Source organism: Aulostomus chinensis, chromosome 9 (genome assembly GCF_037954235.1).
Source record: "Aulostomus chinensis isolate RoL2024-O1b breed Wild chromosome 9, RoL_Achi_v1.0, whole genome shotgun sequence".
Classification (NCBI taxonomy): Eukaryota; Metazoa; Chordata; class Actinopteri; order Syngnathiformes; family Aulostomidae; genus Aulostomus; species Aulostomus chinensis.
Window position 1 is genome coordinate 8,391,089 of NC_141328.1, and position 16,911 is coordinate 8,407,999.

The window sequence follows — 16,911 nt, forward strand, 5'->3', positions numbered from 1 at the left end:
ACCTTCAAACCAAAATGGTGATACAACACCATAATATTTTATAAATCTTACCCTTTTTCCGTGGGCTGGGACTCTCCAGAGGAGGAGGGATTGGTGGAGGAGGAAGGTCAATATCAGGTGGTTTTCCTGGCACGAGACCTACAACAGATAAACAGGAGACTGAATCACAGCTAGCAAATGTGATATCAAAAGGACATGAATCACCAACACTGTCTGCCTTTCATTTTTACCCTGGATGTGAGCAGCTATCTCTCGGCTCTTCTGGGAGGGCATGTCTTTGACAGTGTCCAGCGCTGTCAGGCCCTTTTGGTCCACAATGTTCACATCGATACCTGATGAATGACAAAAGGAGGTGATTGTGCAACAGTAGCTTGAGTGCTGGTTTTAATTAAGTTAATTTCTGTGCTGATTAGGAGTGAAGGAACAAACATCCATCTGACCTGCACTGAGAAGTTTCTGAACCACATCTGTCTTCCCAAACAGGGCAGCTTCATGGAGGGCGCTGCCTTTCTCCGTCTGACCGAAAAACAAACCAAAAAAGCAACATGCACAGAGAGGGTTCAGACACAGAGAGGACTACATGCCCATGTGTGACATAAATATGGAGAAAACTCTGGCTGTATACAGACATCTGCCTCTTCATCTTTTCCTCCATTGCAATGAGGATCAATCTAATTACCTTGACTGAGAAGGTCATGTTTTCATCTACTTCTGTTGGTTTATTTTTTTTTACTGCCAGTAGAACTTGACAAGCATTACTGAGCCATTTTACTTGAATGTTGGTGACAGTTTATAGCAAGGGCTAAGAAGGAAACCATTATATTCACCATTGCCAAAAAAAATGCAGTTTTTTTTTTTATAGACACACCCAACAAAGTGGCCCTCTGGTCTACTTTTCCATGAACCACATTATACAACAAATACAACATATATGATGGTATTTACGTTCATCACCTAGTCCACTTCATATGTGGTCGAGGAACCAAACAGATCATTTTCCAGTTCACAGGAGCATTCTAATTGAAACCTGCAGGAAGCAGGGCCTGAAGGACACTGGATAAACTCCCTGTCCTTGATCCAGAGGAAATTTGGAGGAAATGAGGACACCATGAAGGGAAAAGTATCTCCAGCCAGATGGATGGCACAGTTTGGTACAGAGTCAGAGCCAGAGGGCCCCCCCAGGGTGAGTTAGGCCGGCTCTGCTTTGATAGCACCGCAGTTCGTTTGCAGAGCTTAAGAACTTTGCATTTAATCTCACAGCTTTAGAGGGAAGTAGCGAGAGGAAGTGCTACAAGAACAGATTAAGTTACCCTACATGATGACAGCATATTGAGAAAGTTTTAAGTTTGCACACATATACACAAACATGTAGACCAAAAAAAGACACCTCATAGTTGATGTCCATGCCAGCACCCAGCAGGACTTCCACCACAGGCAGGTGTCCGTTCCGAGAGGCCAGGTGCAGTGGTGTGTGTTTCTTGGTGTTGCAGCTGAGTAGGTTTGGGTGGGCACTGAGCAGCAGCTTGACTACTTCCAGACGGCCATAGAGAGCAGCCAGGTCCAGCGGAGTCTCGAATTTGTTGTTTCTCATTGTGGGGTCTGTTAGCTCCTCCAGTAGCAACCGCACCACCTGCGAGTGGCCGTACTGGGCAGCACAGTGCAACGGCGTCTCATTGTCATTGTTCTGTTGGAGGCACACGAATGGGTGAGAAGCAGGGGAACAGACATTGACAGGGGTCTGGTGACAGTTAACAGGTGGACATAGATAGCCTGGTGACACCATCCATATCACATGTTCAAAACTTGAGCTCTGCAGCAACATCTGGACTTCCTTCGATGATAAAATGGTGGGAGAAGGGCAGAATACTTGCCTTGATGGACAAGCTCCCTCAATCAATCATAGTAGTCAGGCCATATCCTAAATCAAATCGGATGGTGTAAACATCTTTTCTGCCAAGAGACTGCTTTCGTGCATCCTCCTGTTATTGAGTCTGATTCTGCAATAACTGCAACTATAGCTATTTTTATTATACTAACATTGAAATCACTGCAGGCGGCACGGTGGTGCAGTGGTTAGCACTGTCACCTCCCAGCAAGAAGGTTCTGGGTTTGAGCCCCGGAAGATGGATGGATGGATGAAATCGCCGCTTGTTGCATGCATGCAATGTTTGTCTGTCTATATGTGTTGGCCCTGCGATAGATTGGCGACCCGTCCAGATTGTACCCCGCCTCTCGACTGAAGCATGCTTGGAAAGGTCCTTCCCCGCAACCCTTATCAGGATAAGGGGTAGAAAATGGATGGATGGATGGATGGATGGATGAAATCACTGCTTGTTGCATAGAGAAATGGCATTTCTTTTACCAGGACCATCAAATAAATTAACCAATAAGGAGCTATATTACTGTTTGATGGCAGAAAAGTACTGAGTTCGCAGTTCTGATTTGTCAATTAGTTTCAAATATCCCATTGTGGATTCCAACAGGAGGGGTTCCAGATGTAGCTGCAGGGTTCAACTCTTGAGCTACTGAGATGCGGTTGGTCTCACCAGGCTAGGAATTAAACAGTTTATGAGCGAAAGGACACGGGTTGAATAGTGAGAATAAGTGCCTGAGTAAAGTCATCGTGAGGTTAGACCAATCAGTACAGAGAGCCCACCGTACCAGTAGATTAGAAGGTTATGAAAAAGCACCAACCACAGTGAAACACAAATTGAGGCCTGAGGGGGATGGACAGCAGAGGAAGGAGGGTGAAGATCTGGGTGGACGACTGGAGGAGACACATTTTCTAATGAGGACAGATGTCAGGGATGGCACTGAGTACCAGGGGCCGCGAGGTGTTGGCAGAGGGGGATTAGCAGAGTTTGGGCAAGAGGTCAGACATAGACCTAGCCCATTCCTCTTGTTCTGTCAGGTGGTCGTTGCTCACTCACCAGTGCAGACTTTGGACATTTGACAATCTAGTGAATAAGAATAGTGGCAAAAGTCTGAGTGTGGTGCACGCTAAGCAAGTAAAGTACAAGTGACCTAGAAGTTAGGTTTTGTATCTCAGAAGGAAGGTCTTTGTAGCAGCAATGAAAAGCAAATACTGAATAGTCTTACTGAAAGTAAGAACAACGTTCTCATTGTCCAGTCATTGTCAGATTAATTTTTTGACCTGTAGTTAACATCTATAAACTGCTTTACTTCTCAAAACCCATCAGTATCCAATGAGGTCTAAGAAATGCAGCAAATATTCACAAAAGGGCCTCGATCCAGACTCCTAATTTATTTACAACTAATCAGTTAATGGGGTCAATGTGAACTCAATATTTCTGCGTGTTATATAATGCCGACTGAGTGGAATTGAAAGGAAATGTCAGGACTTGGCTCTGTAAGGATTAGCACAGAAATCCACAGCCAATAAATGACCAGTGTCACATTACAGAATTTAATTTAAAATGATTAAACTTATGCAAACAGTTAATTTAGTTCATGTTTACAGCCTATTTCACAAAATCTGCATAATAGAAAAAAAACAGAAAGAGGTATAACGGATTAAAAGCAATTGTAACATAAAAGGTATTTAGTGCTGCTTGCTGGACAGCAAGATAAATGTGTAATAGACCTGATGGCTGTTGATGATTCCTACCATGGACACCCAGCAGGGGGTGATCTGTCTAGCTCATCAACTGAACTGAGATCGACACTCAATTCAAACCTAGTAAACAATCACAACATGGACAGTTGTGGTTAAGACTGTGCTGCGGGGTCATGTCTAGAAAGTTTCACTCAACAGTGGAGAAACCACTCAATGAAGACCTTATTCTGTCAATCACTGGAATGGCAGGAGTGGCAGACTCAGAGCCCAGAGAAATAAATGGCTCTTCTCAATCTCCATGGCTCTGACAGAATTGCAAACATGTGATTTTCCAAAAGCAGGAAATACTGTCTGTGAAGGTCTTTACCTCAAGTCAACACTCAGCAGAAATGGGTGTGGCAGATAATGCCAGCTATTATGGGACCACGTGCTCGGAGAGTCAGTCATTCCAGACACATAGAGCCACCTACAAAGGGGACAGCTGGCATGAGAAGCCCCCACATGGACACACATTATGCCAGGTTGAGTGTCTCCCTGAGGAACGTGCCAGCTGCGCCACTGAAGACAAGATCTCGTGTAAAGGGGATGGTGTTAGACAGGTGTCAGTTAGTGCCTTCACTTGCATGAAGCCCCACTGCCAGATGAGATCAGCAGGTATCTACTTCATTGTTGAAGGGAGAGTGAGTATTTTTGTGTACTTGAAAAGCAGGTCATAGCATTCGTGGAGAGACAGGAGGTGGGGCTTTGAAGACAAAATGTCACCTGTCTAATAAAAGGCGAGGCAAAAAGGAAACAGACACACACACAAAGCACAGTTTAATTAACAGTTTTCAAAGGGAAGCTGAAAAAAAGAAAATTAAGTTCTGCAGCACAGGGTGACTTTATTTTGTTTAAGTGATACCTCACTCAAAAAGTGTATTTTGCCTTACAAATAGGTGTCAATCTTGTGTTTGTTCACTTGTTTTGTTTTTCACTCCAGGATTACTTCTTCATGACTCCAGAATATAGAAATAGCCAGCCACGTATGTTTACCTTGAAGCTAATGGCACCGCATGGCTACTATATATACATAGCAAAACTTTCCAAAAATACCTGTTTACAGACTCTCAAGCACACTGTCTAGTAAAATTCACCTCTTTATCTGGTCGTATGTTCAGCAATCCAAGAACACAAACTCGTTCATGCCAGCGCCGAGTATGACCCTCTTGCATACAGTTATGGTTCAGACGTTATTTGACTGTTGTGCTATTGTTATGTGCTGTTGGCGCCAACAGGGCACCATTAGCATCAAACTAAATATGCGTGGCTGACTCTTTCTGCGCTCTGGAGTCACAAAGAAGTGACGTAGCCATGGAAAAACATCTTCATGAGCTCGATGCACCTATTTGTTTATCTTGATATACTATTTGAATGAAGTAAACCTTCAATTGATGTATTTGCTTCTCCTTCCTGTGACGTATTTGCTTCTAAACAACGTGCATGTGCAAAGATGTAAACTTGCAGAGAAATGGCAGAACCACACACACACAAAAAAAGGGCATGCCTACTCTCATCTGTGACGCACCATCAAGCATTTGTCACAGCTTTTTAGAGGGATACACTCTGGGGATTTAGATGACTTCTGCATGCAAACATACATGCTGTGATTACATCAGCATGATTCATTTCCTCAAATATGCCTGCCTCAATAGTAATCCAAGCAAATCTAGCACAAATTTACTCCGTATCCAAAACAAGGGATTTAAACACAAGCCGCTGGTTATTTTGTTAAAGTGTGTACTCCTGAAACATGAAACACTTTCTCACATTATCAAAGAGGAATGCAACAAAAGGCAAATATTAGGGGACTGATCCCATGAACTTGCTTTCATGTTAAGACAGAGGCCAGTGCTCGGTTGTCCTTTGTCAGCCTGCATCTGGTCATATTAAACATGGCTGATCAGCCACTTGACTCACTGATAAAAACGAGACATCGAGCCTCACTGGGCCTCCTCTGGTGTGTAAGCTATAATGAGCTGTCATTCAAACTGAGGCCTGCCACTGCAGGAATTCCCAAAACACCGCCCCGAACACTTCCACCCCAGTAATTTTTTGCACTTGAATTGTTTTGACTTTGCTGATTTTAGATTGGAAAGCATTCTTTTTCCATATTTGCAAAATGGATATTGATGGACAAATTCAGCGAAAGTATAAATTACAAAATATTCAACATGATGCAATCATAAAAGAGTGTAAAACAAAATGGTGCATGCAATCTCTGCTAAATGTAGCACCCATTAGTCCACTACCACTAAACTATTAAAATGTTATGCACTGTTGCTTGAAAAATAATTAATTAAAACCATTCTACAGCGAATGTGGGCACCCAAGCTGGGATGTTTTATTTTGCACTCATGAAAAAAAAGGTGTCATGTAGCATTAAAAAAGGAGTAAATATGGGGAGAGTGAAGCTAAAAATGGGACGCCTGGTTTGAAATTAATTTGAGCGAAACAATCGCCCTGCAGTTTTAAAACAACAATGTCACATGACAATAATTTATGTTTTTCATTTTGACACTTATCTTTTCATATTTTCCATATTCATGTTGCTCAGTGCATCTAAGCATCTCACAATATCAAGACCAGGATCTGCCTCATCTTCAGCATCCTACCGCAGGCCATGTGACCAGTCAAACAATCATGTTCCAACAAGACAGAGCTTTGGGGGCTACTTCACAAAATGCCATCAATGCCCAGTAGCCTCACTGGGAATTCAGATGGCACAGCCAAGACTTCCTGGACAGTACATATTTTTATGAAAATCTCATCTTTTACTGTTGTGCAGCAGACAGCATAAACCCTTATCCTGATTTAGTCCTCAGTACATGTCAAACAAGAGATTAAGATCTCCAGTGGTGTCTGCTGCTGATTGATGAACCCTGGCCAGGAACATCTGGGGATTACACTCCATTGTGTTTTTTTCATGGTGCAGAATCGTGTGAGAGGGGAGGAGACGTACAGTGACAGTGAGATCAGAAGCTGTTATGATTCCCACAACCTGCGGTGGGGAGATGGTAACACTGTTAGACTAGCAACCTCCGTCACGTGGCTGGCAGCAGAGTGAGGCATCGGTTACGTCACCCTGGCCCCTGGTAGTGGTAGTAGTAGTGGTGCGTGGTGGTGGTGGTGGTGGTGGTGGAGGGGTGGGCTAAGCAGCTGTTGCTAGTGTGCCAAAGGGTTGCCCATGTTTGCTGCATGCCACTAACGCCGACATGAGTATCAAAGTCGTGGATCTCACATGAAACCTTAAAAGGATTGTCCTCTGCGTTTTTTACTCACACAAATGTTTTGGATATTCCTCAGCTACAGAAGCCTTTATGCGTTATCAGATGAAAAATAAAATGAAAACACACCGATCTAATTAGCATTTACTGTTTGTTTTTTAAACAAGTCTTTCTGTGCACACTGTTGAGTCCAGTCTGATTGATTGATGATTGGTTGATTTGCAAACAGCTCTGATATTAATCATTTATCATTTAGATTGTTTATAAAGTACAAGAAAGGGAAAAATTTGTAGACTACTTTGTAGAAACTTAAATTAAAATGTTCACTTTAATAATGCATTTTTATTTGTCACACATTCCCGAGTCAGTAGAGATTGTAGTGCTGCGTGAGGATGAATGTCTAACTGGCTTCCTGCCATCGATGGTAAATCTCTTTACAGTGGACTCTTCCTCCCCTCTACAGGAGAGCTTAGTTTTCCCCTTCATATTCCACTTGATTAAATGGGCCGTACTTTCCGAACACAATGAACAGAAACGCCTTTAAAATCTTGGAGACCATCTCTGACACCCTCCTTTTGAAATACAAAATGGGTTACCAGTGACACACCCTAAAACTTGATGCAAATACGTGACAACGAAAAGCCGTCCTCTGAAGGACATTTCAGCTGGGCTTCAACTATCTCTTGGAGGACAAGAAGGGACCAGAAAGTAACGGAGAGTGATGTGTAGTTGGAGCAAGTGTTGAAATGACAGTCAGAGGGGATAATAAGTGTGCTGGTACAGTGGCTGTGAGCTCAGCACCCAGAGGAGGAAGGGGAAACTGTTCGGCTTGATAATGAGGTGACCAAATTTAAAGACTACTGCCGCTGCCATCAGAAACTTTCCCAATGTCATCCCTGCTACTGATACAGCCAACTGAGCTTGACACAGAAAGACATATGATCCATTTCCAGTCTGAAAATAGCCAAAATGTTGAAATTTCCTGTTTTACCTTCCGTCAGTTCAATATATCCAGTGTACTTAACAATGCATGATGTAGTCTATTAATCTGAGTTCACATTATGGAGTACATTGCCCAGATATATGAGGCTGGGTCAGAGGAATTCATCTAAACATATATTGTATTAGACAAGTGACCTATATAGGAAAATGAAGCCATGGTGAGAGGTAGCGTGACAGGAGTGAGGGCAGACCAAAGGCTATAGCTTATTATGGAGAAACATACAGAAAATATGGTAATTAACATAAAAATAGGTCAATGATAAAAATGGTCTAATGGCCTTCATTTATCTATTTTTTATCACTGACCATTGTTGTCATTTTTTTTTGAAAGGGTTCCTACAGGATGTTTTTTATTAAAAGCTTGTTTTCATATATTAACTTTCTGAGATCACTAAAGTTGTTGATTGAACTCTAAAAGTTCAACTGCCAAGGCGTTACTTAAGATAATTAGATAAACTTCAATTACGCTTTCATACAATTTGGTGTAAAATGTCCAGGGCTGCTGCTTAGATTGAGTTAATAAAAACCCAACTCAAAATAAATTAATTTTTATTTATACAACATAAAACATACCCTCATGGGATGATGGGTGACTTAAAATGTCTTCTCACAATTCCTACCTGGTCGAAGGATATAAAAAAGAGCAGACACTCATTATTTAGAGAGTTGAAACCACAATGAAAGATTTAGATTTAGATATAATTGACAATGACAACAGTAATAAAGTTTCCTTTTCTATTCTTCAGGAAATCCAGATTTGTTTTTGCCAATGTAGTAATATTTACAACTGATGTTTACCGACACTTACATCTGTATAATAATGGGTTATATGACATTTATGTTTTGCATAATGAAAAATGTGTATATGTTTTCATTTGAGAGAGTGATATTTTTCTTTATTTCTGAAACTTTAGGAGAAGCCCATAAAAATGTACTTACCACACTACTTCTTTGATTATAAAGGACAGATGATGCTTAAAGAAGAAGGGACTTCAGTAAAACTGGGCTGATATTCATATTTGTGTCTGGCAAGGGCTTCACAAGTTTGAAAAAATATCGAACTGTTAGCATTTTCCCTGTTGTGCAATCACAAATTGATTTGCGATATTACAGGAAATGCTGAGTTTTACATTATTAAGAATTATACTGGTTAAGATTATGATGTGATTTTTTTGCATGGAAAAAGGAAAAATGTGGTGAGTCAGCAGGACATCCCTGCATCATCACAATATTCTATTTAAAATGATATAATGCATCTTCCTGCTATTTGAAAATTGCAGTAGTCCATAGTCCATTGTGCTGAACTAATATTGCTAACATAAAAAAGTCTAATATCTGCATGTCGTACATGGTGCATCACTACTTGGTGTTCACTGTAACCCGGTATTCAGATGGCGGGGTCAGTCTTAGACAGATCTCGTGATTCGTGCCGAGCCGTTTGAAACATCATCAAAGCATTCAACCCACTACGGACACCGAGAGTAGGAGAGAGCACAGAGGTGTAATGAATAAACATTAGTCTGGCTGTCCTCCTGGACTGAGATGACAGAGAACTGGATCCAGTCCAGGCTGAGTGTCCCTGAAGTGGACAACTAAGGGTTCTGGACTCTCCCTTAAGGACTCATCACACAACTCTCATGTCTGGCACTCAACACATCTCTCCACTTGATCACTCACCACACCAATATACAAACCAACAAGCCATGGCGCTGTTACTATGACAACGTTTTACCTCTTCCTCTCCTCAGCATCGCATCCTAACATCATAAGCAAAGTGGGAAGTGGGTGGGGAGTCAATTGCGGGGGGAGTGGGGGGGGGGATACACCCATTTACACACGGCATGGAAATCTCTCTTTGATGTTGATGCAAAGAGACTGGTACACCGAAAACCACCCATCCTCCTCCTCCTCCTCCTCGTGCAGCAGCTCTCCGGTAGTGGAGTGTGATGAGAGGGGAGGCAGGATTTACCCCGCCTCCTGAGTCACATGATGCCATCAACCATGACCATAGCCAGAGCATCCATGTTTCTGATTTATTCATTAAAAGACATCAATTATTCAGACTCCTGACCAGATAGTGACCCCCAAACTATCCTGAAAGTGTTTGTGTTAAGACATCATTCGCAATCTCAACCGACCACAAATCTCAAGATCAATCAATCAATCAAAAAAATTGTATAAATGCAACTAGTGCAGGGACATTCACACTCTAACATACAGCAGCATGGCACTATAAAGAAAGCCAGCCTTCCCACCAAAACACTAAGAGGATTAGTCCAGGGCAATGTGACTATGTTCAAAAATAGTGTACAGCTTTATCTACAGGCCTTGGTGGGTTTCCAGCTATGCCTGCTGAAAATGCAATTACGGAGAGGCCGACATGTTTTCACTGCTCCAACTGTGAGGGCGACACTGTCAGAGACGCCGTCAGCTGCTGAACTGGCGTCCTCCTGCTGTACAGGCTGTGGGGCTTCCCCTGCTAGCTAGAGAATGGTGCACGTGTCGACAGAAATCACCTACTAAGATTTCTTGACATGTTATTGACCCCTCGATGTGTTTTTACTTGGTTTTCAGTTTCACTTTTATCTTCCATATCTGTTTAATATAATATAATCATACTGAAATGAGTAGTTTGTCAATAATAACTTTTGACTTAACCGATCTCTATTACAGAATTAAATTTTGTCATCATTTAACCAGAATGTATCTTTACACATGTAAGCATCTGTGATGCTGTACTTGAAAAGAGTTGTACTTTGAGTTAAATACTAGTATAAAAATGCTAATACAGTAAAAACAAACAAACAAACAAAAAAAACACTTGCCTTTCTTTGTCAACCAAAGCAGCACAATCTATTGCTGACCTTAATCAAAAAAGCAGCTAAAACAGTATTGGAACATGTAACAAAAACTTTTACGAAAACCTGTGACGGGGGGGGGGGGGGTCATATTGTAATGCAGCTTCACAAAAACACAACATGTCAGTCATATTTGGGATTGCAAGCAAGCAAGACTAGTAAGAACAAATGAGAGTGAAAGAAATAAAAGCAAGCAACCCCACATAGCTGCAGCAGAGTGGCCCCGCAAGCAGCAACAGACCCACAGCAAGCCAACACAGCAGTAAAGCACAGAAGCACTTAAAACGGGAATGTTTTTGGCAGCACTGTGTACACACCTTGGCATTAATATAGGGGTCAAAGGGCCCACAGCGTTTGAACTCTTTATGGTCTACAGAGCTCTGGGAGGGAGGAAGAGAAGATAGGCTGATGGTTTTGGTTCAGACAAGCAATGAATGATGATCACAAATGAGTCAAACTAAATAAAAATGAGAAATAAAAATGAGAAATAAAAGAAAACAACAAAAAAACAGTTAAGTTAATGATCAATCAAATGTCATGGATAGGATCTGAGAAATGACACAAAAAGAGCCACATTTTGGATTCTTTGTTTTATCCAGAGGGGATTTGTTATAGGACAAACTCATGCTATTGGCATTTTTAAAGCTCAAAATGGGTCATTTCTGCTGAATCCTAAACAGGACAAGCCAGAGATGATGGCAGTCTGGAGGCTGTCTGTGCAGTAAGCAACCTGAGACAATATGAAATGTAAGAGTTAAAATGGTTAGGGAAAACAAAGCACTTCTCAGACGAGTAGGGCGTCAAAGCACTTCATGTACCACAGAATCAGTAACATTGTAAGAGTCTGACTCATGATGCACTGATGTTAATGCTCTCATGTCGCATTCTTATAAACATTCATTTAGCACACATGCCATGCTGAACTATAATGTGAAACCAAAATATCCACATGGGGCAATTTGTTGCTGAAAATGACGGAAAGCTATTACCCAGGTTCAAGCGAGAATACAAAACTACTTGAAATCCCCAACTGTGTTGTCAATCAAAGTGTTCTGGGAATTTGTGTAGAGTTCACTAGCTGGAACTAAATTTGTAACTTGTCTACTGTAGATACATTTTTTTTCTCATAGTCAAAGCAGAAATGAAACGAATAAATTTAGTACCGACGTCATTCCAGAGATGATCATCTCTGTAAATATGTTTGACAGTCAAACGCAGAGACCAAACCACACAAACACAAATAATAGCACAGATGCTAGTATCCGACCTGCTCGTTGAGTTTGGGATGTGAAGGTCCTTGGTGAATGAGCAGTTTGACGATATGTTCATCTCCCTTCCACGCAGCCAGATGCAGTGGGTAGCAGCCCTTGTTGTCGGCTATGTTGGTCAAGGCCTCGTTTCTTAGCAGCACCTCCACCACTTCACTGCAAATTAGCCAGAAGTAGAACTAATAAATACATGCACAGCCGTGGCAAACAGATAATCAATAGCTTTATATTCCCGGTGGGTCAGTTCACTGTGAGGGGAGACCTCATTTCATGAAGAATTCAAACACAGGAACTGAAATAACACCACCAGTTCTCCCAGTTCCCAGAATTCTTTATCGGTCAGGTACATTCACGTGCACTGTCAGGCTGAGCTACTGTTATAGCTCCTTTAATTGGACCACTGTCCTAGTATACAAGAACAGCGAAGAATCCATTTATTCACCTAAGAATGTCTGCCTCTGGGACCAGACAATGGCGGTATGTCCCCCTTCACCTGGTGGCACACTTGCCTCTGCTTCACCTTTTTTTGTCAAGTACCAAACAAGTTTGTGAACACCGTGTCTTTAGAATAGCAGATTTAGATTCAAAGGATTGGTAATGAAAAAAAAAAAATTACAAGTCCTTTAACTGAGGTGGCACACAGTTTGTGTCTTTGTCCAGGAATGCCTTGGAGTTTTTACCCACCATGTTGATGGTCACTAGACTGACTGAAGGGTATACATGGCAGAGTAATTTGATTCCCGAATCCATTATTCAGACGTGTTAGTACGACAGCTAGAATTTTATCTCGGTACAATTTCAGTCAGACGAATATGTTTATCCATCTTAAAGATTGTGTTTGCAAAATTTTCCTTTATTTCTTTTAAAAAAAAAATTTACTAATAAAACATTGATTTGACACAGATTAATTTTGTATTAGTCTATGTTTTGTTTTGTTCGATAGAATTAAAAAAAAATGGAAAACTGCTTCAGACACAATCTTTAAGAAGAATAAACATGTTACTTATGAGTCTCTTGACATGCATATATGCCTGTGTTTCAATGTTTTTGTATTGATCGAATGTTTCTGGGCTGGGTGGGTGCGTTCCCCCCCAACGACACTGGTGAGGCTGGATGTGGACCAAACACAGTGACTAGATAAAATTCATTCATCAATAAATGACAGATGTGCATACAGCAGCAGAAGAAAAGAAAATACTGCCCCACTGAGGCGAAACGGCAAGCTGATGAAGCTCATTCCAGAACGAGAGAGAATCTTGGTTTTGTTTCGTCCCCTTTAGATGACTGGAGGAGAAGCAGCGGATGAAGAATCATGTGGGGTTGGCCTGCTGGACAGGTAGGTGACAAACACCGCTGATATGCTTGTGCTAGCTAGGGTTTAGCTTGTTCTGGCTGGTGTTTAGCTTGTACTAGCCAGTATTTAGCTGGTACTAGCCAGCTCTTAGCGTTTATTACCTGACGTTTTACTTGTCCTAGCTGGCATTTGGCTTGTCCTAGCCAGAGATTAGCATGTACTAGCTGTACTGGTGTGCTAGCCTGGGATGAGTGGGGTGGAGGGGCACTTCTGGTGGGGTTGAATTCATGAGGAGGGGCCCAGTTTTAGTGAGTGGTGTATTTACAAGGCACAACAAACCATTCTACTGACTTTACCTTTAAAAGTCCTTTTTTATACAGACTACCACAATAAAGTCTTGTAATTACAATGAGTTACCAACCTGTGTCCATTCAGGGCAGCATGGTGGAGGGGGGTATATCCAGTGTTGTCCACACAATTCACATTAGGGCCTCTCCAGATGCTGTTTAGAGCAGAAAGGACTGTTAAGTTTCCAAAACACATCATACAAAACAAACACTGGCTATTCTTCAGAAGGGTTTCAAAACTGTGGGTGTGACTGATTGTGTTCTGATCACTATCTTAGTCCCTCCCAACCTCCACACAGGTGGGGGTGGTCTCACGATGAGAGGACAGGAATGACACAACAGCAGCCACATTGTTCATGTAAAAGATCAGCTAAAGACTAGTTTACAGTATCGTCTCCATTATTCACAGCCAAATCCAATAGAATGAGCTTTTGTTATGTGGTGTATGCAACTATAAACAAAGAACTGGACCAAAAAGTGCAAACTAGGCCAGCATTAGCCAAGCATTCTTATTCACTTAAGCTGAACTCTGCTTTCAGCTCTAATTTGTTTATTTCTTTCAATCTGCAAAGACTGCTGCAGCAAGGAGGAACAAGCGGGGTGATGGTGAAGAGATATAGTAGAGAGTAATCTAAGTAGCTAAAGGATATCTGGTGCAACTGAATGCCAGGACTGGGCTGCAACAGCACTCTCAAAACCTTAACACAGCCTAAATAAATCATGTGACAAGGAAATCCCAGCACTGGTGAACCAAATATCTAAGCCCAGTTATTTGCCATACAGAAAGAGAATGGGAGTAAAACCGTTGGGCCTCAAAGATAATCAATCATGAATGGGAGGGGGAATTTAAACACAGTCTAAAAACCAATGCAGAATTTACACTTGGATGACCATAAATTATGAATGGCTTGGGTTTTGATGTGAGTGAGTGACTTCTATGAATGAAGCCCTTTGAGAAAATGTTGTAAAGGAAAGCAAATCTTCAGGACATAAATAAAGAAAAACACATGTGAACAACAGTAAAAACTGATCCAGGATGTAATCATGGTGATGAAGTGGCCGCTCACACCATCTTCAGGGGTGCTGTGTGATCATGCTTCATGCAGTCGGCTCATTTTTGTCACAGTGATGGTTGTTTTCACCCCCCCCCCCCATACATCTCCAATAATAGTTCTTAAAGCAGTCTGCAATTACCCAGTCAGAGCCGTCTCATTAAATAAGTGTCTTGGAGGCTCTACAGCCTGCAGAACAATGGGTCTGACACAGCACAGCAACACAGGGATGCAGAGCTCCACTACTCATAGCTTAAGCTCTTTATTTCCTCCAGCAGGCCTTCTGGGTCTCATCTTACCAAGCCTGGCAGCCATGAAGACACATCAAAAAAAGCAGGGCATGCAAGGAGGAAATACTAGAGTGGGGAAAACAGAGAGCGAGGGAATGCTGGGTACTGATAATTTTCTGTTAGCAAGGGGGAAATGTGTGAACTACGATTGCGTGAGCTCTTAAGACATCGCTTAATACTTCCTCCTTGTGACAAAATATGCAGTAAAAGACATTGCCTTGTGCTGTGCCGCACAACATAATGTACCAAAAGAAAAAAGTCGAGATAGAAACAGACCTCTACTTTCTGTCCTAGATAAAAGTGTTATGCAAGAGCTCACAGCAAAAAAAACAAAAAAAAAAGCCCTAAACAAATTAGCATAACCATGTACAGAGCAGCAAGTATGACGGGAGAATTTAACAAAATCAGGCATCGGGCAGAAACCATTACTTGAGCAGTCAGTGCAAGAAAGCATGCCATGGGATACGGGCACATAATTAATTTGACTTTGATTTTATTGCATTGATTGTCAAGCAGTGAAGACTTGGACTTCTTTCTGCTGTTTTGCACATCCTGCAGTGCTCTCTTATATTACACACACAAGATCTAAGCAGGGACTTAAGATCACATCTTGAACACAACAGACAATTTGTTAAACTTGTAAAAAAAAAAAAAAAAAAAAAAAAGGATTCCACTCACAAGCGTCACTGGTCAGTGCTCTGGTGTGTAACTGCCAGAAGTTCTAAATATGCCAGACAGATACACTCGTCAGCCACATGACCAGAGAAACAAGGGCACAGAGTGCACCCAAATTACGTCATTCTTTGGTTTGCGTTTCCATCATACTGCTCTAATTAGGAATATGAGTGTTAATCTTAAAATAACAAGAGAGTAAATATCATCTCTTCATGATGTTAATATTTACTGTCAGTAGAGCAGTCTGCCCCCAAAAAAAATAAAAAATCAAGAGTCGCATCATTTGAACATTTTAGCAGTGTGGCACTCAAGGGCACGAATCAGAGTGGTGCTCCACAATCCACTTCATCCTCTTACTACAGCTCACAACCAACCTAACGGAGGGACGGGGCTTAAACCCATAGCAGGGCATGGGCAAAACAGAGCAATTTGGATGAGGAGGCAGCACATTCATGGGAACTGACTGAGGAATTCCTGTTTGAAAAGCTGAGTTAATCCTTAATTTCCCTGAGGGAATATCAACGGGATGAAGCTGAAGTTTGAAAGAGATTCTGGGGGGTTGTATTTCTGTAATTGACAAAGCCTGACCAGAGCGAGAGGACAGATAATAACAGTTTCTCTCTTTCATTTTTTAAATGTCCAATGTTCCAATTGTTGAGTGCACAGAAGACAAAACTAAATTCAGTTAACTGATAGGGCTGGATATCTGTTAGATTATGGCAAGTAGGGCTGAATCACATTGAAAAAATAAATTGTGATTACTTTGAGACTGAAGTTGAGATATAATTCACAAAACACAAGAACTAATTATCATTCTTGTGTTGCCATTCCCATTTTAATTGAAAAACATAACAATGGTGTGAAATTTTGCACGGATCTGTTCCAAACAAAGATGTTTTCTCACATCTCTAGAACACCATTTACAGGCTCAGGTATCTCTGTCACACCACAATACACCATTTAGAATGATAATTTGCACGTAGCAAATACTGCGACCCCGGCGATTTGGATAATGCACGAGCTCACTTGGGATTTTAAAAGAACTCTGATGTAATCATCAACCCTAGTATCGAGTGTTATTGATAATGTTTCCTTCTCATTGAACAGGTCATACAATCAGGGCTTACCGAATCATGATTTAAATGATTCATTGTATTCCAATGTTATGACTGGAATCTAACTGGAGTTACACCTTTTATTGTCAGAAAAAAATACCTACGGTGAGCCACTTGTTATTTCTTCAAGGGGTAATGAATTCTGTGCCATCTGTTTTTATGTCTGTCTT

At 41.4% G+C, this 16,911-nt stretch overlaps 1 protein-coding gene across 4 annotated transcripts in view; it reads right to left on the reverse strand.

The window, feature by feature from the left end:
* The window catches only part of anks1aa (ankyrin repeat and sterile alpha motif domain containing 1Aa), a 68,103-nt gene that overhangs the window by 42,676 nt on the left and 8,516 nt on the right, over positions 1 to 16,911 (reverse strand). For 3 of the 4 annotated variants that reach the window (XM_086213530.1, XM_086213531.1, XM_086213529.1), the window contains exons 2-8: positions 13,684 to 13,764; positions 11,968 to 12,124; positions 11,018 to 11,080; positions 1,388 to 1,684; positions 441 to 516; positions 231 to 332; positions 52 to 138 (exon numbers count right to left, since the gene is read on the reverse strand). In XM_086213530.1, the coding sequence (XP_086069656.1) occupies positions 52 to 138; positions 231 to 332; positions 441 to 516; positions 1,388 to 1,684; positions 11,018 to 11,080; positions 11,968 to 12,124; positions 13,684 to 13,764 (863 nt within the window). The remainder of the gene's footprint in view (positions 1 to 51; positions 139 to 230; positions 333 to 440; positions 517 to 1,387; positions 1,685 to 11,017; positions 11,081 to 11,967; positions 12,125 to 13,683; positions 13,765 to 16,911) is intronic. The other variant, XM_086213532.1, reaches the window with a different exon arrangement.